The sequence below is a fragment of the Antennarius striatus genome, chromosome 22 (genome assembly GCF_040054535.1).
Source record: "Antennarius striatus isolate MH-2024 chromosome 22, ASM4005453v1, whole genome shotgun sequence".
Classification (NCBI taxonomy): domain Eukaryota; kingdom Metazoa; phylum Chordata; class Actinopteri; order Lophiiformes; family Antennariidae; genus Antennarius; species Antennarius striatus.
In genome coordinates, this window is record NC_090797.1 from 11,864,126 (window position 1) to 11,887,943 (window position 23,818).

Genomic DNA, 23,818 nt, shown 5'->3' on the forward strand with positions numbered 1-23,818 from the left:
ATTCATATCAGCGTCTCTCTTTGCATCACTGTCAGCTGGACAACACAGCATAACCTTCCTCCAGGAAGTGTGCAACTTTCACACCTGTCTCCTCCTCCTCCTCATCATCATCATCATCATTCCTTCTAAGCAATCACCAACTTCCTTCTGTCTTTACTGGAAATAGAAAAAAACAACCTGACCTTTGATGCTTTAATTTAGTTGCCGAGGCTAATTAAACCGTTGAATAACAAGAATGACATTGTGCTCTTTGTGCCTTTGAGCTTTTCTTCTTGCGTTGCTGACATTTCCTAAATATTGATTTTTTTCATTCCTTGAGACCAAAATCTGGGTTTGTCTCTCGGTTAGTGAAGTTCCTACATGGGGTATTTTATCTCAGCAAAGTCAAAGACTAACACCTGACAGCGCTCCGCTGTGAACGTCTAGAAAAGGATTTATCCACCTCCTCAAAGAAATGCCAACTTCCACAAAACAATGAAAGAAAACGACGGATCGACGTCTGAGTCGTCTTTCATGTAGAACAAACCAAAACAAACGATGCTTTTTGAATGAATAGAATGCATCAATTTCTGAACAACTTCTGCTTCTTCTTGTCGACTAAAAATGCTTGCCTGCGTGTCCATCCTCCTTACTTCCTGTCGTTAAAGATTTTGAAAGCTTCACACAGAAATTTGAAGCTTAAGTGCAGCTTTTGCACAAACCTTTATCACTGACAGCAAGACAGAAACACTGAGTTTGCTGGAGGCTCTCTTATTCACCTCCAGCTGATCGTCTCTCAAATGTACAGAGTCTATCTTCCAGGGCTTTCCCTCAGTGGTTGGACAGCGGTGTAGAAAAAGCTAATTTTATTTAGCTAAAAAGGATTTTAATAGCATTTAATGTGAGCCAAACAGAGGGTGTGATTATAATGCCATAAATTCTGTTGAATGGGTTTAAAATGGGACAAGGTTTCATTCTTGAGCCAGTAAGCCCTGAGAATTCTGCAAAGAGAAATCTATCATGCACCAACTTGGCCCGCAGAACAGATATTTAAGTCATTAAAACACTGTGTGCTGACAGGAGGAGAATGGTAAAACTAATATTGATAAATTAATAATTTAGTGTTAAACACATTTCTGAAAATGGCTTTCTGGTCATCCCTCAAATAGATCTGTTTCCTTTGAATATTAATGTGTGCCTCTGTTTCCTAGCATTGCTTATAACCCAGTTGGATTAGAGAACTGGGATGATTCAACACACTGGTTGGGACTGGGCTCTTCCTGAGTCTGAGTCAGTGCTGCCACCTAGTGGTTCAGATGGAGAACATGAGCTCTGCACATACTAGTAAAAGGTTCCCTCCTCACCTCTGTCGTTACCGCTGGCATACTGGAGAGGCTTGCTCTTGTCGATGCTGTTGAAGCTCTGGCTGCGACGGTTGAGGTTGGATGATCCTGGACTCCTGGAGGCCCCGCTGCCTGCAGCAGGGACTCTGGAGGGGCCTGGTAACCTGCAGGGGCCAGCGTGAGGGACAACTTTTAGGCATTAAGATCACATAATGGAACTTTAATGTATTAGAATTTTAGATAGGGACTATGCAATAATTAAAAATGATAATTATTATTTGATCAAAAAGTCCACATGCACAACTGCCAAGGAGGTTTGTGTTTTCAGCCGGTCTCTGGTTTCTTCCACACAAACATTCTCAATCTTTTTTCCCTCCACAAATCTGTCAGTGTGAAACGCTGATTTGCTACGCTAAAGCTGGGGGGATTTTCACAACTCCCGTGACGGCGCTTAAATAATTACGTTATCAGAAAGTTTTCTATTTTTTTTGTGCAGAAAATTTTTCGGGCATTTAATAAAGGCTTTTACTCATTTGTTCGTTGGTAAGTTATTCCTAGAACAGATTTTGCATCTCGTTCAGGAATGATAACCTGATTTGTCAGCTGAGGGTTTTATGGATCCTAACTGTTAAGACTCAGTGAGAATGTTATACTTATTCCAATTTTACTATAACCACAGATTGGTTGCAAATCTTTATACTCCAGGAAATCTGTTTAAATGGACTTGGCATGATGTACATCTAAAATGAAGGTCCAATTGATAAAAGACAGGAAACAGCTTTAAATTTTAAGGTAAGTTTATGGGCATCACGTGGAGGCCTTCCATTCACCAGAGGCTTGTGGGTGAAAAAACCTTGAAGAGGTTTCTGTCTACTGACCCCAAAGTTACTGCGGCATCCTTTCACACTGATAATCGATTCGCTATGCTGAATATGTCACTGGTGTCTGACTTGCAGATGGAGGCGAGATGTCGGAGAGGAAAGTCTCTTTACAAGTCTGGAATCCTGAAGTGGTCAAAACATGGATCTGAAATGTTCTCCTAAGCTAAACACCAGACTGCTGATTTTCACATTGATAATAATAATAAAAGAAAAAATCTTCTTCTTGATTCTGAAGAGATTTCTATCTCGACGGTCTGTTTCATTAATTTGGCAAACAGACGCAGGTATGACATCATCATACGTCATTCTATGCAGGGAGGATTTGAACGCAGAAATGTTGGAATAAACATGGGATTAAACTAGTTTATCCACATTTGTGGGTTTTACTTGTTTAAAGCCATTCAAAATTTTAACAAAATCCTTCTTTTCCATTTTGTGTCAGAGCTGAAAGTGTTTTCAGCCATAAAAGTAAAGGAATGGTTTCTTCTCTACTGTGATCGAACCTCCTTTTCAGATGCACCCTTTTTTCATTCTGTGAAGGCGGGAGACAGGTCTGTCATCACTGTTTGGTGTCAATCACTCATTTTTCATCCCTAGGTTGGAATTTCCTGAAGCTCACTCTGCTCTTTCTACAATTCTATTGATTATTGACAATGAATACAAATCAAAGAAGCCATCAAAATAAACATTCTATATCCAAATAAGAAATTTTACACCAAGCAAGGGTAAAAAGCAGTGACAACTGGCCATGCTAATGCTACAGGACTCCTTTAGGTGGGACAGCTGGTGGTGTGCCGCTCCTCTAACTGACATCCCTGAGGTAAAGTTAGGTTTCAGACTGCAGGGTTTATAAAAATAACCATCGGCTGCATTTTCTGATGCAACAAGAAACACGAGCAGCCTGCAATTACAGCATTCAGCACTCCTGCTAATGGGGCAGAGGGATTGCAGTGGTAGCGCATATGTAAAAATTAAAGTTTACTTTGGATGTCTGTCTTGAAAAATAGAACATGGCTCAGCGATTAAGCAACCAGCACAGCATGGCGTCTGAGCAAAACTGCCTAATAAGTCCGACCGTGTGCTGAACCATGCAAACGCAGTTTTGTACAGACAATTGTGCAAAAATAAAATGTGCTTGAGTGCAAAAATTGAAATCTCATGACAGTTAACGTGTCAAAGCCTGCAGTCACTTTGCTTGAATTTTTGATATCAGAAAACACCTGGATGAACATCTATAGTGGTGATATCAGCAGACTCTGGATCAGTCATGAGAAGAAGTTCAGTCTGACTGGGATGAAACAAGACAGCACAAAACACAGAGATAGAAAGACAGCAGTGAAACGACAGGGATGAGAAGAACTAATCCATAACTGATAAAAAGCACATGACTAAAATAGCACTAATCAATGCAGCAATTCGTTCCTACAGGTACAACCAAGGAGAGAAGAGAAAAAACATGAACAACGCAAAATAGAACTTGGAATGAAATGGAATGAAAGAGGAAAATACTGTAGCTGCAAATGATGAGAGAAAATGAGAGATAAACACAGGAAAATGAGGGTGAGAGTCTGATTCACATGGAAATCAGAGGGACGCCCTTTAATCATCCCATTCTTTCATCTTCCAAAGTACATGTTTGATTATACGTCAGCAGAATGGGCTTCGAGACGGAGATGCAGCGAAAAATCTGGGCAATAATTTTATCTGCAGACAGATGTGGGGGAGAAGTTTCTGACAGATGATGTCCAGCCTGATGGTGAGGTGAGGGTGAGACATTGGTACCATTTAAATGACATGGCATGACATGACATGACACGACACGGTTCTACTCCTGTTCAAACCAGGCACAGCATAGATGTGAGGGATCACAAGTGAACGTGCAGTTGCTGCTCCTGTTAGGAGGGTACTTCCTAGGGCTAATGAACAGAGTGTCTCATAAATAGCAGCCCCCCGCTCCCAAAACCCCCTCCCCAAAAAACCCAAATGCTAAAACTCCAACACCTTGAGGGAAACTGTGTGCACTAGGAGAGAGGCTTCAGTTGTTTACCATCTTAGAACTGCTAAAACGTTCCTTCTGTGGGGAGAGGAGACGACTGATTGAACCCCAAACGTATCATATTTGATTCACTCAGGATTTTGAGACTTATACATCATTAATTCGACATTTTCCCACACGAAAACCCTGATGTATACAAACAGACAAATGCATTTTCCATGTGAAAAAATAGATTTAGCCATAAATTAAGCTCATATATACACATTTATATATATATTATAGTTTTATTAGATCCTATATTCTTAAAAATTGATCTCTCTGGCAGTTACGTCATGGTTCTGGTCAGAACCATGACGTAACCAAGGGTTAAGAGCGGTTACTAAGCTCATGTGACCATAAGTCTGATTATACCCACTGATCTGTGCAATTTTTTCCCCCTCATATGTGTACTTTTATATCTGGACAATTTAAAGAGCAGTTTGTGCGAAGCGCAGCATCGGGGTTGGGGTGGGGTGCAGGATCCCACCCAGAGGACTGGAGCTGCAGGTTGAAGCATTTTCTCTCAGCGGGTGCTGGAGAGGAATTATTTGCTAACATGTAGTTTCATACTGCACCCCTGAAGTGGAACAGATGCTTCCAGCATCTGACAACTGAAATTATGGGGTGTGTGCATTATGCATGGATGAATGCTTCATACACAGGACTGAATTTCATTTGCACATCAGGTGTAGCTGGGCTACAGTGTACCCTCATGTAAATATCTGTATGCTCATGTGGATGAGTCAGTGACCCTACATGTACGCCTGATATGTTCACTAGCTCACTCATGACCTCAAGCTGCTGCTACAGCCAATAGCAGCACAGCGTCATTAGAACCAGTGTGGCTTATTGAGCAGCAGCACCTTCACCACGTTGTATAAAGGGCTATTGCCAGAAGACGCATCACTGAGCACAGACATGAAAGGGCGATCACATGTGTGTTCATGCCTTTTAAAGTGATTTTAGGGACCTTTAAGGGATAAAGACGGACTAATGTGTTCATGGAAGCGTTCATCAGCGGACACTGGACGTCAGCTCATGTGAGTGTGAGTGGGACGTTTGTCTTCAACTCTGGAGGGTCTGAAGTTCTGTTCTACTCAGTTATGATTGTCCGGTTTATGGATGTTGTGCAAAAAAGTTAGTCAGACTTTGTGTAGATCAGGAGAATCAGGAGTGTTTTTATATTTACCTGGTGTTCTTCTTCTGTGGTGACCCTATTCCACTGTGGCCTGGAGGACTTGCATATCGTGCTGTGAGACTGAGGAGAGAGCAGAGAGGATGACGGACAGAGTGTTGGCGCAGTTAAATGAGTTCAAGTGGCTGCCGGAGTCTCTGAAAACCGTGGCTTAATGTAATAAAGACCGAGTGAGAGGAGCCATTCAGATTGAAACAAGCAGAGGAAGCACATACAGCTTGTACTCGTCACATGATGGCTCACACATGTTTATTACCACATGCTTATGACTAAGCCAATAACATTTGAGTGCATTTATAGGGCAGCTGGCTTAAAACGTCCAGAGAGAGAGCTTTACAAGCGGTTTGGTGGCGTCGTTTGAAGGGAACACACAACACACTGGGTGGAATTGAAGGAAATACCCACAGCACCAGTCACAGATTAAAACCCACGCACCCACTGTTAGTCACCCTGAGAGGGGCATTAATGCAGGCCGGCATGGGCGGGACCTGCAGTTCATGTTTGACAGGATGTAGTTAAACCTGCATGTAGGGCACTCTGGGAATAAAGAGACGTCTTTAATCAGCTGTAAACAACTGACAGAGCAAAGCAAAGGTGTCACGACCGCTGTTTTAATCCAGAGAGGAAATGTTTTCATTGACCGTACGGCTGAACTGCATGACCCGCAAAACATGTGAGTGTTTCTCACTTGGCATAAAATTCAATGAACAAAGCTGCTATTGAAAGCTAAGCCCGACATCAACTACAAATCTTCTCTTTTAGCCAGCAGCTCTGAACACCAGTGTGGCATTAGCAATAAATAAGTTAAGTAAAAAACCACAAGAAATAAATAAAACAAACATGTAAACAGTGCTTTATACTAGTAGATGACAAATGTTCCTTTCTCCTATTTTAAAGAATTCTTTCATTACAAGTATTTTAAAGAAATGAAGAGACTAAAACGTACTAAATCTTACTGTGGTATGAGAGCTGATATTTCAAAAACTGAAGAGGAAATTTAGTAAAAAGTTGCATGAAAGTACTTCATTTTATAACTCATGAAAATAAAATCAACAAAATACTTGTTGGCCAAAATACCCCCCCCCCCCTCTCAAAAAGACAAGAGGTGGGATCTGTAGATGCTTACATGTGGTTTTAAGAATACAATTTTTAAAAATCTTTATAGTCGTGTCACTGCAGATAACATTAAATTATCTCCTCTAAACAGAATGCCGTCTGTTCCAACGACACGATGGAAACAAGTCCATCTTTCCAGTACCAGGAACATAAAGACTAACATCTAACGGTAGACTCGTCTTCATACCTTCCCCTGGCTGTCCAGACAACAGTAAACGTTCCGATCCGTTCAGAGAGGCGATCCTCTGCAGTGAGCAGAGCGGCGACGCACCAGCCGGACGGAGGAAGCAGCGGACACCAGTGATCTGTTTGCACGACCGTCTTCTCTGACATCGAGGAACAACTTGCTCTCTGTTTTGTGGCTGTGGGCTGCCGGTTTGGCGGTACTGACAGTGAACAGACAATCGACTACCAATGCCTGACAACTGAACGGCACACTGCTCTCAGCACTTCTCATGCATTGCTGTCTCTTTGCTGTTCGGCTCTCAACTCTGTCTTCAACTGAATAGAAACAAATTCTAGTAGACCTCAAGGAGGACGGGTGCAGATACTGTATTTCTGGCCTTGCTGTGGTGATTTTCTAAAATTATGTGGAATAAATCTCGTCATTCTGAGGAATCAACCCACCCTCAGTGTGATATTTGATGTTTTATTTAGGTGGAACTAAGAAAGAAAAAGATCCTTCAAGGTCTAACGAGTCTCCTCACTCTCCAGAGATGCTTCTCCGTCTCTTTGCTGCACACATTCAGCATCTTTTGCCTCCATGGCCTCACCTGTGAGGAGTTGCCGAGTCTCCATACATTTCTGACTGACCTTGCAGGTTTCCATGACGGTGCGTGATGCTAGCGGGGGGGAGAGGGGGTAGGAGCAGAGTACGGAATGCACAGGAAACACGTCCAGGGCAGTGTGTTCATTATAGTGGTGATCATCTCTGAATCAGTTAATGATGTCTGGCAACTAAATGTCCTCCTCAGGTTCCTGAAGCGTCTGAGAGGCCACACCACATTACGTCTACCCAGTGGTGAGGTTTTGCTCTATTTAATGTCCTAAGTGGTACTTAGCACACAGAGAAGACAAGCTAAGACACAATTTAACACGGCCTGTTGCCCTCCCAAATCTTTCTCTGTGTTTTGATGGGCTTTGAATTTGTGTGTCATTTTCTTCTAAAGTATAAAAAGTACCTGTTCTTTGTTTTTCTTGATGTACACGAGAAAAACATGCCTCAAAGGAACTTTAGGTTACGTTGGCCCATAGTGCCGAGCGTGCCCAGGGTGCAGCGGCCCAGGACCAACCTTGTAATTTCATTGTACGATTGTATGATGACAATAAAAGCTTCTTATTTCCTTTTTCTTTCTTACAAAAACCAGTGGGAGGATAACTCAATCCTGGTAGAAAGGGTGAAAAAGGATTGTGCTTAAAGGAAATCAAATGAAACAAGCAGCTCATGAAGCAGTAACGGTCTACATTAGAATATGAAAGGAGGAACCGTCAGGGATGCTGGTGCCAGTGTCTCTAACGCCAGAACGACTGTGTGTGATCCTACAAATAGCATTTTCAGATTAGAATTTTTTTAAGTTTGGATGGTACAACAGGTACATGGTTATTTGATTGTGAGCAGATATAGAACATTGTGAGTATATCTAGTCAGTATAGAACTTAAAGAATCACAGTTATAAGAACAAGACAGGCAATAAGACAAGATTTTTTTTGTACTCCCCAGACTGTAAACTTTTGTGTAGTTACAGCGTTACGAGAAAAATTCAGACCAGCATCGATTAAAAAAAAGTAAGAAAGTTAGAAAAGCTATGACAAGTGGAAAAAAAACCCAAAAACTAAGAAACAACATCCACAGTTCATTACACAAGCTTAATAATCAGTACTACATCAGTCTGTTGAATGACTCATTAATCATAATACTAACTAAATACTGTAATCTTGATTTTCATTGATATTCAGAAGATATTGTACTCACAAGATAAACATTCTGCCACACAAAGGTAATAAAAGTGAAGTCATATCTTTGTACTTACAGCCCAGAATAATAAATGAACAGCAAACACAAAAAGCACATTCAAGCCATTTACCAGTTCATGATGCTGCTGATATTCATCCTCCTATCACTATGTGTTGTCCTGTGAGATCCAACTTCTGCAGACACACACACACACACACACACACATACACTCACACACACACACACACACACACACACACACACCAACCTAAAACTGTACCTAGGAGATGACTCTGGCTTTGCGCTGCTGCCAGCTCTACCGTAGGGCAAACGGCTTTTCCTGTCGCGAGACACCGCGGTGGGCAAGCGTGAGGTTCGCCGGAGCAGGGGGTCAGCATGTTCACCCCAGGACATGGTGAATTAAAGAGGGGGTGGGTGGGTGGGGGGTTCTCTGCTCTGCCAGGCCTGAGCCCCCTGCCTTCTACAGCTCTGATAAACATCCTGTGGCTCCGGGCTGTCGTGATATGTCCAATGGGAGTTCCCCTCGGGGACACACACACACACATACATGCACACACACATCCACACACACACACACACCCTCTGGCCCAGACACCAGTTAGGCCAGCAGGTGCTGTCTATAGAAAGCCCCTCATGCCACAACTGTAGATATGCAGAAAGCCAAATGGGTCAGTGTGTGTTTCCTCTGATAATTAGATCACACAACGGATTGAAGACATTCTTTCTTGACTTATTTATTATTTTCTATTAACACACACACACACACACACACATCAAATTTACCAGGTCTAGAACTCTATCAGCGTGAAAATAAAAACTCATTTAATTATATTTTATTTTTCTATGGGTGGATGAAAAAATAAAGCAGCCTCCATATCAGCCTGAAACAAAAGACACCATGAAGATCTTTAAATGAATTTAAAGTTAGCATGAAACCCGAAGCTTAAGGATACGATCGCCATCGGTTTCTACTATATTTCTATTATTTTTAAAGAGTTTTTTTTTTTCAAATGCAGTTACGCGGTACACACACTAGACTGTGTGATGTTATCTCTCAATTTTTTAAATGGTGTTTAGCCTGAAACGGATTCTCTGCTCTTTATGTAAAAGCAAACGAGAGATAAATAGACCTTGTTTCTCTCTGCCGTATTTGAGGAATGACAAAACATCAAAAGTTGTTTATAAGCCTGCAATTTTTTATTTGCCCTGAAGGTTGGAAACCTCATTAAAGTTAAATCATGTTTACAGCCAGTGAAAACTCCAAACCAACTAGACTCTTCTGACATATTGCTATATCCCAGATGTCTTCTGTAATTTATACATAATTTTAGACATATTTCATGACATTTTAATCTTCGATCTGCAAATGAATATGTGGATTATTCGGTTGCTTTTAACAGCTCTGATGGATTCAGATAAATTTAATGGGGATTCTATGGATTTTCAGGATTTTTCCTTTATGGACATAAAACATACAGATATTTAATTTAAAAAAAAAGAGAAAGGTATCTGAAATGATCTTCCACACTTGAGATGCGGCAGAAGTCATCCATGGTTAGCTTGTCCATGCCTGACAGACAGGGTTCAGTGGCCTTCAACACTCACATGTGATCAGCTCATCAGTTCAGCATCAACACATTATTGGGGTGGAGGTTCTTCAAAAGAGGCCTCCCCCAGGGAATTTACGGGGGACAAATACCTTAAATAACGCTTCAGATGTTGTTCTGTGTTCTGGTGTAATCCCATTACCACCATTCAATGTGTGTGTGTGTGTGTGTGTGCCGAATCTCACTGTTTGGACGCTGCATGACAGCGTTCTCCACCTGTTGTAGGGGGGCAGTGTGGGAATGGCAGGCAGCTGAGGCCCTAATACCCCCCTCCCCATCCCCACCCCTACCCCCGACATAGGCTCCGTTGCTACCTACTTCTAACTCGTCCGAACACAGCGAGGCTTAAACGCCCGACAACATCGTCTTACAGATATGCCTTCCTCAAGCACTGAGACTAACTGCTCTTATTGTGTTGAGTTCACACACACACACACACACACACACACACACACACACACACACACACACACACACACACACACACACACACACACACGCACACACACACACAAAGTTGTGCTGTAATTTGATCTGGCGGAGGGGAATGCTGCTCATGCTGGTCCTTCTTCTGAAGCCAATGCAATCTATTTACATCACACACACACACTGGTTTCACTGCCTCTTTACTGCTGATGACACACACACACACACACACACATACACACACACACACACACACACACACACACAGCATCAACTACTGTACTAAAAATGAAGGACACATTAACATGTTTTTAGTGCCTCCCTTTTCAGACAGCACAGACGTAAAAAAAAAAAAAATTACATTAAAACATATTACCTACACTCGTCACAATGCAACCTGTTGGAGATTTGAGCCATATGAACTCATTTAACCTGGAGCTGATAGCCTTCAAAGATAAGGAGGACACTTCATTTAAAACATGCTTCTTAAAGATGAAATTCTTTAGTTGATTATAACTGCTAAGTTCAACATTTGTCAGATGAATATGAGTTTTTAAAAACACAGGCATACAGCATTCCCTCAGCGGGAGGTTTACGGTGTGTGGCTCAGGGAATGAATGTGAGTTAAACGTGTCATTCGGCTGGTTTTCACACCTTCGGCTGTCTGAATCTCTGACCTCTGGGTAACCTCTGCCCCTAAAAACGTACATACCTGGACTGCATCTCTAGCGACTTGAGGCTGCTGGCTGATGGTGTGGTGCTGCTGGTCTGCTGGCTGAGCTCCACCAGGGACTGGTAGTACTGCTGCTGCTGCTGCTGCTGCTGCTTGTAGCGCGACAGGATGAAGAACAGACCCAGGATGCTCTTTAAGTTGCCATTCCTGATCTCTGGGGGCACAAAAGAGACAACAAATGTCATTATCTTCTATTTGCTGTGCTGCCTGTCTGCCACTCTTTCTCTGTCTCTTTCTCTTACCCTGTCCCCATTGTATTTCTTTTAAAACCCAACCGGTTATGGTGGATGACCACCCTCCAGAGTCTGGGTCCTGCCTAGAGTTTCTTCCTCAATGAGGGAGTTTTTCCCAGCCGCCGTCGCTTATGCTTGATCTGGAGGGTTCAGTTGGGTTTCTCAGTCTGTTAAAGCACTTTGAAATGTCTGTTGATGCGATTAAGAGCTATACTAACACAAGTTGATGGATTGATATATCACTACTGCTAATCTCTAGTAAAGTTCATGCATTTTCTTGGAGAAAGTCAGTTTTGCGAGTGGAAAATACTGCAGGACTTCTGTTTATGTCCAGCCGAAGCTGAAATTCATGATTTCCAGATCTTTTATGGTGTCTTTCAAACACTGTAAAGTGAATAAATGTTGTTTTTAAAAGGCAACTGTGGAGAGAACCCCACAGCAGCTGTTGTACACAAAGAATCCTTATACATCCGCTGTAATGGGAGCAGATACTGATATACTGTATATAAAGTTAGAATATTTATGGGTCAGAGTTCTTCTTTATAATTTTAACATGTTTACAAAAAGAACCAGTTGTCACAGAACTATTATGGCAAAATCCTGATTAATTAATAAATTTGTCTTGAATTGAAGTTGTTTAGCTCTCCTATAGACAAATGTGTGCTACAGAGTCCTTCACACATAGCTGAGAGGGTATACCGAAGTCACATGGGGGAAAGAATTGATCACCGTCTAACGCACCCATTTGTGAAATGGACTTTTCATTTGAAACCCTCCGTGAAAGCTGGCACAGAGTCTCAGGGAGGATAGCAGCAGCTGACGCAGAGCTTTTTCCTCCGTATTTCACTCCAATCTGTTGAAGCTCAAATATTCTCCCCAGCCATCCATGGCTATGCTGTTTGGAAACTGTGAAAGCCGAAGATTAATCTTTTGGGCGTGTTTTCCAATTTCTAATACCCAGAGGTGGTAATATATAGAAGGCCTCTCAGAGAATCCTAACAGCAGTCCTCTCTGGGCTTTACGGAGGAACAACGGAGCAGATTCAGACAAAGTGCTCCTGTGGAATGAAAGTTGTGGCAACTGGTAAAAGGTTATGACAGTAGCGTGGAAACTGTCCAAACAAACAGGGAGTGTCAGGATTTTAATAAGGGAAATGAGGAAGGATCTTCATAATGGGATACCTTTCACTTAAGCATTATTATTATTATTATTATTATTATTATTATTATTATTATTATTATTATTATTATTATTATTATTATTATTATTATTATTATTACCATTCTTGTCATTATTGTGTTATTATTTTTTGTTATAAATGAAAACTACATTTACATATAAAAATGCATGACAGAAGAAACCAAATCATTTACCAGCTCTACCTTGTATTAATTTATAACAAAAAGAAATCTGGCATGAGTCTTATTCATGTCCAATTTTTCAAAGAAATACAGAATACAGGCTTTAAAAGCTGAATTAAACATATTTCAATGAAACTTTTTTTTTTTTTTAAATCATGGGACAGATGTGAACAATTGAAACACTTTCTGCCGGAGCATCATCTGTCTGTCATCTGGTCGTCTCCACACGTCTACTGAGATGTCATTGTAAAACTTTAAGGACATTCTTCCCTCTCCCCTATTGTAAAGTTCTGAGCCTTTTGAAAGACAGCGGAGGAAAGGATCACTGGATTCCATGAGATAGCAGCAGGACATTGGGAAAGATCCCATTCAACATTTCTGTCAGCACTATTTTGCCTTTTCATCCGCAGAAAGCAGAAAATATCTGGCTGCTGTGAGGCGGTGTGGAGGATAAATCTTTCTGTTGGCTCACAGCCATTAAAAAATGTGCTTTTGCCTCTGATGGCCTTTAAAGTGGTTGATGTGGTTGCATTCGATCTTTTTGGCTTCATTTGGAGAGGTTGGTTCATGAGTCACCAAGGACTTCAGAGGAGGTGAAGAAAAGTTTCAGAGATATACCAGGAAAAGTATTATATTCTGTCTTTAGCTTCTTGACCTTTCATATGTTGAAATTTTAATGTAATTTTCTTAGGTCCCTTGTTTTCATTAATTTGTGTCCCAAAAAACTTGTTTTGTGTCTCACTTTTGATCACAGTTGAATGAATTAGACTTACGTTAAAGCCATTCACACCCACTGAGATCAAGCAGGATAATTATTATTATCATTTACTAGTAATGATAATAAGATGTTAATATAAAACAGAAATCATGTTATACGTCCATCTCATAGTTCATCATCAGGGGCCAATTATTGACTGTAAAAAGTGATCTCAGAGTCAGTCTGAGACATTCCCCTGATTGTGGTTCAAAAGTTCACAAAGATCAGGATTCCTTCTTTAGAGAGCACTACATTTAAATTTTGGTTTTATATATGGTTGAAAACATGCTAAATGCTTAAGTGTGAAAATATACTGAATAACTACACCATGCATCTTAAAGCTTTATCTTGTTCCATATTTGTTTCTTATGAGGTTTGAACTGTAGCTGTAATAATGTTAGAGTCTCTTTCACACTTTTCTGTATCTTATTTTTATTTTCTTGCAGTACACTTGTTTTCATAATGACCAATAACCTCCTTTATTATAACCATAACTCTCTCCAACAAGATGGGTATTCTGGAACCTTGGATTAACAGCTTCCCACTAGAGTGATAGAGGAGACTTTTAGATCAACAGCTTAGCTATCTAAGAATAAGAAAGTCATGTTCCCGTTCCCAAGCCTTAACAAAAGACTGCACATGCCAGCTAATACAATGTGGAAATCTTTGGATTGATTCAATTAGACGTGAGGGCAGAGCATTGCCATCTAATGCCAGTTGCAAACATATACAGTAGGGAGTGAGGGACTGATGAAACACAGCAGCAATACATAGTGATAGACACAGTAACCCAATATCCCATATATTTACAGAGCACTTTGAAATTCCAGGCCTGTAGTGTCACTTTGCTGTTTTTAGCGCTGTAGCGAGGGCCACAGAATTTAGAGCGGTCGGTCAGTGTGTCAGATATTTCTGCTACTGGAGGGGTCAGGGTCACACTTGCCTCTTTCACGTTAAATGGGGAGCACAAACTCCTTGGGGTCTTTGAATGCAAAGGTCTTCAGTGACAGCTGGAGGCATTTTCTGCTAGAATAACTGATACATGCCAGTAGGAATTCTATGGGGAAAACTAAGGCAGGGTGTATTTAGTTTTACTTGCCACAATATATGGACGGCATTCACAAAGTAGCATCACAGTCCAGCCAAGGATCTTTGGTTTCATAAGGCTGACAGATGGTGCAGTGTCAGAAAGGTTGTTTCACATTGTGAACTGATTATTTTTCTGCTACATTTTGATATTATATATATATATATATATATATATATATATATATATATATATATATATATATATATATATATATATATATATATATATCATTAAAACAAGCTCACATGTGTATGTCAGAGAAACCATATCTAGCGCGTACACACACACACTCTTTTCTTGTGATCAAAAACATTGATTTGAATCTCAATTTTGAGGCTGTAAATAGGTTTAAAATAAACAATAAATTTAGCAACTTATGATCAATCCATATCAATTTCAGACTTAAAATAATGTACAGATTTAAGCCCCACCCATTTTGGGTCAAATCACACCCACTTCTGCTTTAAGTCCCGCCCATTCCCAGTACAGATACGGATACAGATAATTTAGAAGGTTGAACAGATACAGATACAGATACAGATAGTGGTGTACTCGCTCATCCCTAATCCCAACTCACTCTTAAACCCAGTTTACAGGACAAGACATATTCAAATAATTGTTTTTGAAATAATCTTTGTGCACATGGAACCAATAATGGCTGAAAAAACTGCATAATTCATGTAGGACAGTAGCTGGCAATGTTACTTTTCAAAATCAGCAGCACAGAATACAATTATGACAACGCATCCCTGACCAAAGCAGGGAATAAAGACACATTCAGCTTGTTTATTCCATGAAAAAACAATGGCATTGTCAAAATATTACTTTTTAAAACATGCTTTCAAAAGTTTGCCTCATTTGCAGACCCAGAATTCTCCAGGAGACTAAATACCCAGTGTGAAACTACATTACAACAGATAGTTTGGAAATGTGCTGTAATTTTAACCGTGGCCTTATGAGACAGTTTTAGCTCATTATTCAATTTGTCCAGCAGTCATTCAGAGTGCTGCTGCAGTCATGGCTGCCATATGAGCCATGGAATGTATACTCGTGATTGTTGACAGAAAAATCCCTCTCTGGAGTTTCTATCTTCCCACAATCCCTTTTGATGCCCTAATGATTGCCTGCACTGCCTGGTGAAAGCTTGAGATGGGGAAACTGTGTACCCTGCTATGATACCAGCGTGGTTAATTCTATCTTGGAAATTGGTTTCGACCAGTTTAAGATGTTTGGTGTTCGTGAAGAAATGGAAAGCTACCCGCAGAAGGTTGGCCAGGGCTGGAGGTACGTGAACTTCCCAAGTGTAGAAGTTAGAAAACTGGAGATTCCCATTGTCTTCAACTCCATTTATTAAAGAGTTTAATCATGCCTTCATTTATTCTTCTTACCTTCTGCTGAGAGCCCTTGTACATTCACTCCTCTGGCATCCAGGAAGCTGAGGCAAGCGTCCACATTCTCGATCTGTGGAGAAGACAGCGGAAAGTCAGACACAAAGGACAAACGCAGGAAGAATGTGATGATGCTTAACATTCAATGAGCCTAAATGTCTCAGGCCAGAGGGCTCAGAGGACCATCATCAGCCTTATTACCCATAAAGCCCATCTTTGTATGGTCATTACCCAACCCCCACGCGACCCTGGCACCAGACTGCATGACATACTGACCGCTGCACATCGCCACCTACACAGCGAGGGTTTGGCTCGTTGGGCACACACCCATACTTCAATAAGAGCAAGAATGGTCCACAAGTGAGGCACCACACAACGTACAAACAGAAAGCAACACACGGACAATGTAGAGAAAAAAATTGTCACATAAACACAGTTTGGTGAGACTCGATGACTCCTAACCCTGCAAACTGGTGTCATTTACACAAAGGCTCAGTGACGTTCCAGCTCCTTCATAGCCGCTCTAGTAGCGTGGTGGAACACCGCCAGCGCCCTTCAGGACGTCTGTGGCGACAAAGCCAAAGGTCAGAGTGCTCAGCTGCAGCGCCGCGTGCCAAGGCCACACAAAGGGCAGGCTGGTGCGTCAGCCGGACGTCCAGCTAGCTGATTCATGAGATGTAAGTCAGCTCTCTGAAGCTTTCTTTCTTTTTAATGCTCTCTCTCTCTCTCTCAGCGTCCCTGGATCTCAACATTACACTCTGTAAAACTAGAGTAATGAGTCATATCTGCAGACGTTGGCCTCGAACGCTTGCTGATTCGACTCTTACTCCCACTGAGTTGAAAGAATCAGCCCCCCTTATAATGGACTGAAAGTCAGGTAGCACTGACGGTGTTGTAAAGTTTGTTCCAAGCATAACCCTTCAGGTTAAGTTAAAGTCAAAGAACATAAAGTTGTTTAACGTCAATCTTTTCTGCACTTTTTTCTTTATCTAATTTGATAAAATAGATCCAATTCTGTATCAAACACAGGAAGATGTGTTAAAGTCTTTTTCATTTGAATTACAATCACATTTGGCATGGTATGCCAAACTCGTGGCATCTGTCCATGCTGATTGTTTGGAATTTATTTGCCTTTGATTTTACTTTTGTAGCAACTTCAGTATAGAACTGAAAATAGTCTCTATATTGAAACAGGGAAGAAAAAGTGCAATTTTTTAAAATATTTGACATCAAGGCTTAAGCCTTTCTGTCTGCAGTGGATCTTTTAGGTAGTCGATGGCTTCTCAGATGCTGTAAGACAAAGCACAAGTAGAGACAGACAACACAATTTCTCAGTTAATTTGGAAGACTTGAGTAAATTACATGTTAGATAAATGAAGAGACGGTGTTGACTGCACCATCATGGTTAAGGGTGAATTGGGTTTAATCTGTAGAAAGAGAAGAGAATGTGAAGCCAGATTTATCAGCTACAGATCCAATTAGTAGACAAGAAAACACGTAACAGGTCTTGGTCTCCACTTTGGACCTTTGTAATTCTTCTACAGACAAAGAGAAGCGAGTTAATTTAAATCGCTTTCAATTAAAAAAAAAAATTAAAAATATGTTAATCTTGGTACAAAAGAGGTTAAAACATCCTATTTCAGCTGTTAAAGAAGCGTACCCGACTCCTCGTCCCCCCCCCCCCACATGTTTACACACTAATTGTCTGGAGTTGTGTGGGACAAGAAGTCATTGAGAGCCTCTCCATCTGTGTGACACGACTCACACCCACTTCGACACCACACACATTCCCACTCCACCAAACGCCCCCTCTCATGTGGGTTTCTACATTCTCTACAAACATACTGTGCACACATACCACCCCCCCCCACCCCCCTACACATTCCTGGCTCATTTGATGATCCCATATAAAACTCTTAAGAAGTCCATACGTGGGCTGACATGTGCTCTGTACTCAGAGAAAAACAACGTGGGACGAGGTGATTCTGGTGATAACCTGGCCGATTGGTCCGGATGAGACGGAATCAACAATATCTGTCTGACACCTGCCGTTCATTCTGAGTGTATATATGTGAGCCTGCAGGCTGGTTGAGGAGCTGATTAAGATAAAACATGTTAAGAAGGACCCAGAATGTCTCTAGGTTGAACACACCTCCGTCTTAAAACGTCTTGAGGGACAGGCATCGCCGCTGAAACCCATGTCTTCATCTCCTAAGCCTTTAAGTGACACTTTACTCCATTCTGAGGCTCTGAGACAAAACCGCTGTTTGTTTTAAGTCAGGCTTAACTCCATAATGACGTAAACAAGTGGAATAATGATTGAAGGCGTTGATTAGGGCTGGGGCATGAGTGTTCCACATGCTTCTGGAGATGTTTAACCGCTAGTTAGGTGGGAGGCTCGGCTTTGTGGCATCCTGTAACAGCCTCTCAAGAAAACCTACATCATTTATTTTTCCAGCGCAGACTGGCATCAGACAGATCTACATCAGCCATTAAAGGCAATTTTGGAAAAGGGAATTTTGATGAGGCACACTTCACCCAATCATGATGTACTTAGAGCAGGAAAAAGGAGTGTGTTTTGATGAGTGATCTGAGGGCACATGTGCAAAATGTGCTGCGGTGCAGAAACTTGCCACTAAGCCTAGAAGAGTAATGAGGGGAGCTGTTAAGTTTCTGTGATAATCAGTTTCAATTAAGCTGTGTTTCATTTATAGAGCCACACAACAAATCCTGATATCACACCACTGCTGACACAGAAAGACTGGAACCAGGGGTCGGTGACACGAGGCTTTCAGAGCCTAACGCTTAACTCCAGGCTTCATCCTGCAGGAGTGGCTGAGTTTACATTACAGATTGATGGAACTGATGAAATGTTTTATATCCATTACCAACCTGCCCTGACAGGAGGAAACAAACAGTGAAGCAAACAGGGGACACCGTTCAAAGGATGATGGATGATAAAGGTGTTTTATTTTCCACTTAGCTTCGCTTACTTTACCCAGTTATCAAATGCATCATACACAATGTCAGTGGTTTTGTTCATTGAATTGATGTTTCTCTTAATTAACAAAACAAACATCTCTCTGCATTTAGTGATTTATTACCTGTGACAGATTGCAGAGCCAAGACGTTCAATAACTTATTCTGTTCTACTGACAAATTAAGGTTTTCTGACAGAAGAAAAAGCATCCAAAAATATAAATCAGATGTGCAGTATATCATTTCTGCTACTGGGTTCGCTCCTTCCAAACAATAATTATATCACTTGGCTAAAACAATTTAAAACAAAATTTCCTGTCAATATTTTTCTTTCAATTACTTCACTACAAAACTCAATACCCTTCCAGCTTGCACTGCAGTCATAAACACGCCTGTAGGTTTACTAACAGATAAAGACATATGGATATAGATTTGTTTTTGCATTTTCTTTCATTTCAAAACTACATTCATATTCATGTGTAATGTACTTCTGAATCTGCTCAGGAAAGGTCACATGTTCCTTGTTTAAACACGACCTTCACTATAAATCCCCACTGGTGAAAGTAAGAGGCCATGATGTTGCATGTTTGCAGCGTCATAGCCTCTTGTGCATTGGGGTAAATTGGCATCGAGCAATGATGTATGATGGCCGGAATTGGAAAGTGTTATCCCCTCAATGCAACTGTCAAAAACAAATGGGCCAACATCTTAATTACCACTTCCTGCAGGACAGAAAAAGACCTCCTCCAAGACGGGGATGGAAAAACCAGGCATTAGCGCTTTACGGCACACGAGCACAGCTCAATAATTGAAGGGTTTTATCCCAAAATGTTACATATTCACTGGAAATATATACCACCTTAAATCCCCAAGTCAGTATTTCAAAAGCACAGATGACTCAAGCTCCACAAACAGAACAGATAAATCTCACAGCGACTCAGCTGACTTTCATTTTTCTTTCCAATTGGTTTGACTTCGAAACCTGTGATTATTTTTCTGAATGCTGTCAATGTCTATTAATTTATTTCAAACCAACAGCAGCTAAAGCTTACAAAAAAAGAGATTCACCTCAGATACCCCACAGAGAATTACTCTTTTTTTTTGTCAAAATATTTAGATGATGAATGCATGTTATTTGGATCTACATATATTCCTCTTAGCACCTGATTGGGTAGAGCTCATCAGTCCCGCATGACTGGAATACCTTACATCTCCAAAATACTTTATTAAACACTGTCTCCTTAAATGACAAACATTTTTATGCAAAAACAAGTCTTCATCAAGCCTCTGCTTCAGACGGGGCTGTGACACTTCCACAGGTCAGTCTGATCCTATTCCTCATCGTATTCCTATTCCATATCAAAATATAAATCAAGACTTTTTCTTACCTGCATGTCATGTAACATACATTACAGTGGAAGTTCTCAGAATATTTTGCTATAATTAAAATCTTGTCAAACCGATGCTCTTTCTTCATGAACTAAATTGAAAAAAAGGTTACAGTATTAGTCATTTGCTAACTTCATGATGAACCTTCTGCAGCCAGCTTCCTCTACCCATGCAGCGCACAGTGTTAATGTTTGTATCCAGAGCAGCTTAAATATTATGAAATCGTAGGCCATAAAACTTTCTGAATTTAAGAAATTCCCCCCAAAAATGATTCAGCTCAAGTAGCCCCCCCCCCCCCAAAAAAAAGCCCAGCTGATCATTCACACATTGTGTCACACATTCATGTAAATAAAAGTAAAGTTTTAGTTGCTGTGACTTTTCTGCTCACACTCACATGATGTATCATCAACAGGATCTGCATAATAACACCAGCCTAACGTCACGGATGACAACAAAACTTATGGTGGTTCAATTTCAAATTCCTACATCCAATAACTTGGAGGGTTTCCATCTGGCTTTGCACATCTGGTATATGCACACACAGTCCACATGTCTGTGTAGGTTAAAAACAAAGGCCAAAAAAAACGATGCTCCATTACAAGTCACTCTGTGATTTTATCTGTTCCTTTCCCCCCTCTATTCACAAGTTCACGGTCTTTCATGTTTGACAGATCTCAGCCTGAACTCATATCGCAGCTTAAATTTTTTTACAGCAGATATTGCAGAAGAACTTTGTGGTTGAACAAACGTGTGTCATCACATCCGAGCATTCAAATGAGAGCTCCAGCAATGTAGGTACAGTTTCAAGGTAACATCTGAGCAAAGCAACGTCTTCTGGGGACCACTAATTATTACGGAAACACAAAAGATGCAATATGGGTCTTCTTATTCTGGCTCTTTTACTTAGGTACAGTGTGATGATGCAAAAATATAATTGTGTATTGTATGTCAACATACAAAATCAGTTGTGACTGAACAGAAAAAGTTAAACATGTCAAGCTGATGACCACTGACAGGCAGTACAGCGTTAAACAGTGGGATCAGATTACTAGAATATTTACGGGGATATTGAATAAGAGTGTGATTTGACTGTTTGACACCAGTTTTTTCTGTTTCTAAGTGATTTTCTTTGAATAGAAAATATAGAAATAAATGTATATTCATTCATACGAACGATAATATGTGTGTGGAAATAATTTAACAGCCTTCTGTCTTAACTGAAAACACCTTGACGACCTTCTTTGCATGTTATACAAATAAGATGCTACATATGAGGCCTTTTACTATAATTAAGTGCGATTTCTTAAAAGATAAATGTTAAAGTGTTAAAGATAAATGTAAACCAAAGGTATATTTTTGAGGAACAAATCAGTAGACTTGTTGCTTCCTGGGTTCTGTGGTGAACACTAAACTCTAGGGAGGAAGAGGTAAAGATTAAAGAAGGATTTATCTTTCCTCACATATTCTGATGAGGTAAGGAAAGAGGGGATTTGCGAAAAGACAAATACATTATGTAGTTAAACACTTCAGAAGCAGTAACGGTCAAGGTTGAGTCCAGATCAGGTGGTACTCATCCAAACAAACGGAGTTGGGCCAAAGCTTTCCCAGCCTTTCACTGAGCCCATGCTAACAAGCCAGCTCTGCCCCTTTACAGGACATCTGTCCTTGTCCTTCAATTATTATGAGTGATTAAAAGCCTACAATTACGCTTAATGAGGCCTTTGGCTCTCGCTGGCTAACAAGTGAGATGGTCAGTGGGAGAACAGTGAAGGGTTTCATTTCAACAGCTGCTGGAGCTCTTTAGCAATCAGACATAAAACTAGAATGTGGTCCTTTGTGTAAAAACACATTTTCATAATTGATCCGTCTAACTCAATTTCTGCTTCCCACTCAGTTTGTTCAGTTTGTTTTGCTAAGAAGCCGCTTACATGGCTTGTATTTTGTTTTTTCCTAACATTGTTCCTTTTTTATTTTGTGTTTGTCGTCCCTTTCACCAAATCTAAGCTGATGCTCAGCTTCCTAATACAGGAGCAAGAAAAACATTTTAAATGTTGTTTTTATGGCAGTAATTATCCTCTAGCCGCGTACGGACAGAAGCCTAAGTTTAGAAATGTGTTTCTTCCAACCACAAAAATTGTAGCTCTGATATTCAAGCAGAGTCATTTAGGCTGTAATAATCCCAGATAAAGACAACTGGTACTTGGGTTTTCATGGAAATGTTTTTTGCTGAAAAGCACCTGCTTTGTACAGATAGGACATCATGGTTCCATGAAAAATAATGTTTTGGACATTTTTCAAGACAACAAGATTATTTGTTCTTATTACTTTCTATGTTTTTGACAGCTTTTCCATATACTGACAGATTTTAACTTTGTTTTTTTTTTCATTCTGAAGAAAAACAAAATTCTCCCTCTTATGGTGATCACTTCTGTCCAACTGGCCATCTGCTCATTTGTGCTTGGCATGCCCAGTGACATCAGGGATGTTTGAGAGGCCCAGAGTTATCATCTGTCCACTGGTGTATCATCACAGCGACTGACTCATGATGGGTGAGCTGCCTGACAGCCGGTGCCGGTGTACTCAAACTAACAACCTGAGGACGTGTCAAAAAAATGCCTGTCGGTCCGGACTGGTACAAAACCTGTTTGAGGAACTAAAAGTAGAACAATCAATTAGAATGTGAGATTTATAGCAAGCTGTGCTGATGATGAAGCATCAGTGAGGACGACACGACTGAATGGTTTGCGCCATTTGTCAGACTGGCATGTAGGCTAACAACAGATGGCAACCAGATGAAACTGGTGGGTTTTTATGGTCTCCAAGAAACTCGAGACTCAATTAGGCCTCAAAGGCAACAAGTCCAAATGTGTGTTGATCTTCAAACAGGATGATTTAGAGTGTGAGCAGGAATTACACACCATTCTGTGAATTCAAATGACTTGATTAAAGTCACTGATATTATAGTTAGCTTTGTTTTAAATGACAACGACATTGGTTGTCATCTTTGCTCCAGGCTTCATTATTGGGTACATTGGTTTGGCATTTGGGAGATTCAAACCTAATGACTTGAGGAATCATCAGATCTAATTCTGAATTTGTCAAATAATTTATAACTTGAGTCCATGCAGCACAAACTAAGTCCCCATTAGACCACATTCCTGTTTCCACTGTCACAGTGATGCCATGTGGTTTGCCTCCAACCAATACGGAGGCACTCGGTTTGCAAAACAGCATCAAGATTACACACAAATGCTGCTTGCATGTAAAACAGCCAAGTAAACGAAACAACTGGGAGCTGATCTAAACACGATCCATAACACTTTTTTCCAGC

At 40.7% G+C, this 23,818-nt stretch overlaps 1 protein-coding gene across 7 annotated transcripts in view; it reads right to left on the reverse strand.

Moving 5' to 3' along the window:
* The window catches only part of nav3 (neuron navigator 3), a 155,901-nt gene that overhangs the window by 57,633 nt on the left and 74,450 nt on the right, over positions 1-23,818 (reverse strand). For 6 of the 7 annotated variants that reach the window (XM_068307488.1, XM_068307489.1, XM_068307487.1 and 3 more), the window contains exons 4-7: positions 16,120-16,192; positions 11,270-11,444; positions 5,428-5,496; positions 1,344-1,486 (exon numbers count right to left, since the gene is read on the reverse strand). In XM_068307488.1, the coding sequence (XP_068163589.1) occupies positions 1,344-1,486; positions 5,428-5,496; positions 11,270-11,444; positions 16,120-16,192 (460 nt within the window). Of the gene's footprint in view, positions 1-1,343; positions 1,487-5,427; positions 5,497-6,736; positions 7,070-11,269; positions 11,445-16,119; positions 16,193-23,818 lie in introns of those variants that run through there. The other variant, XM_068307491.1, reaches the window with a different exon arrangement.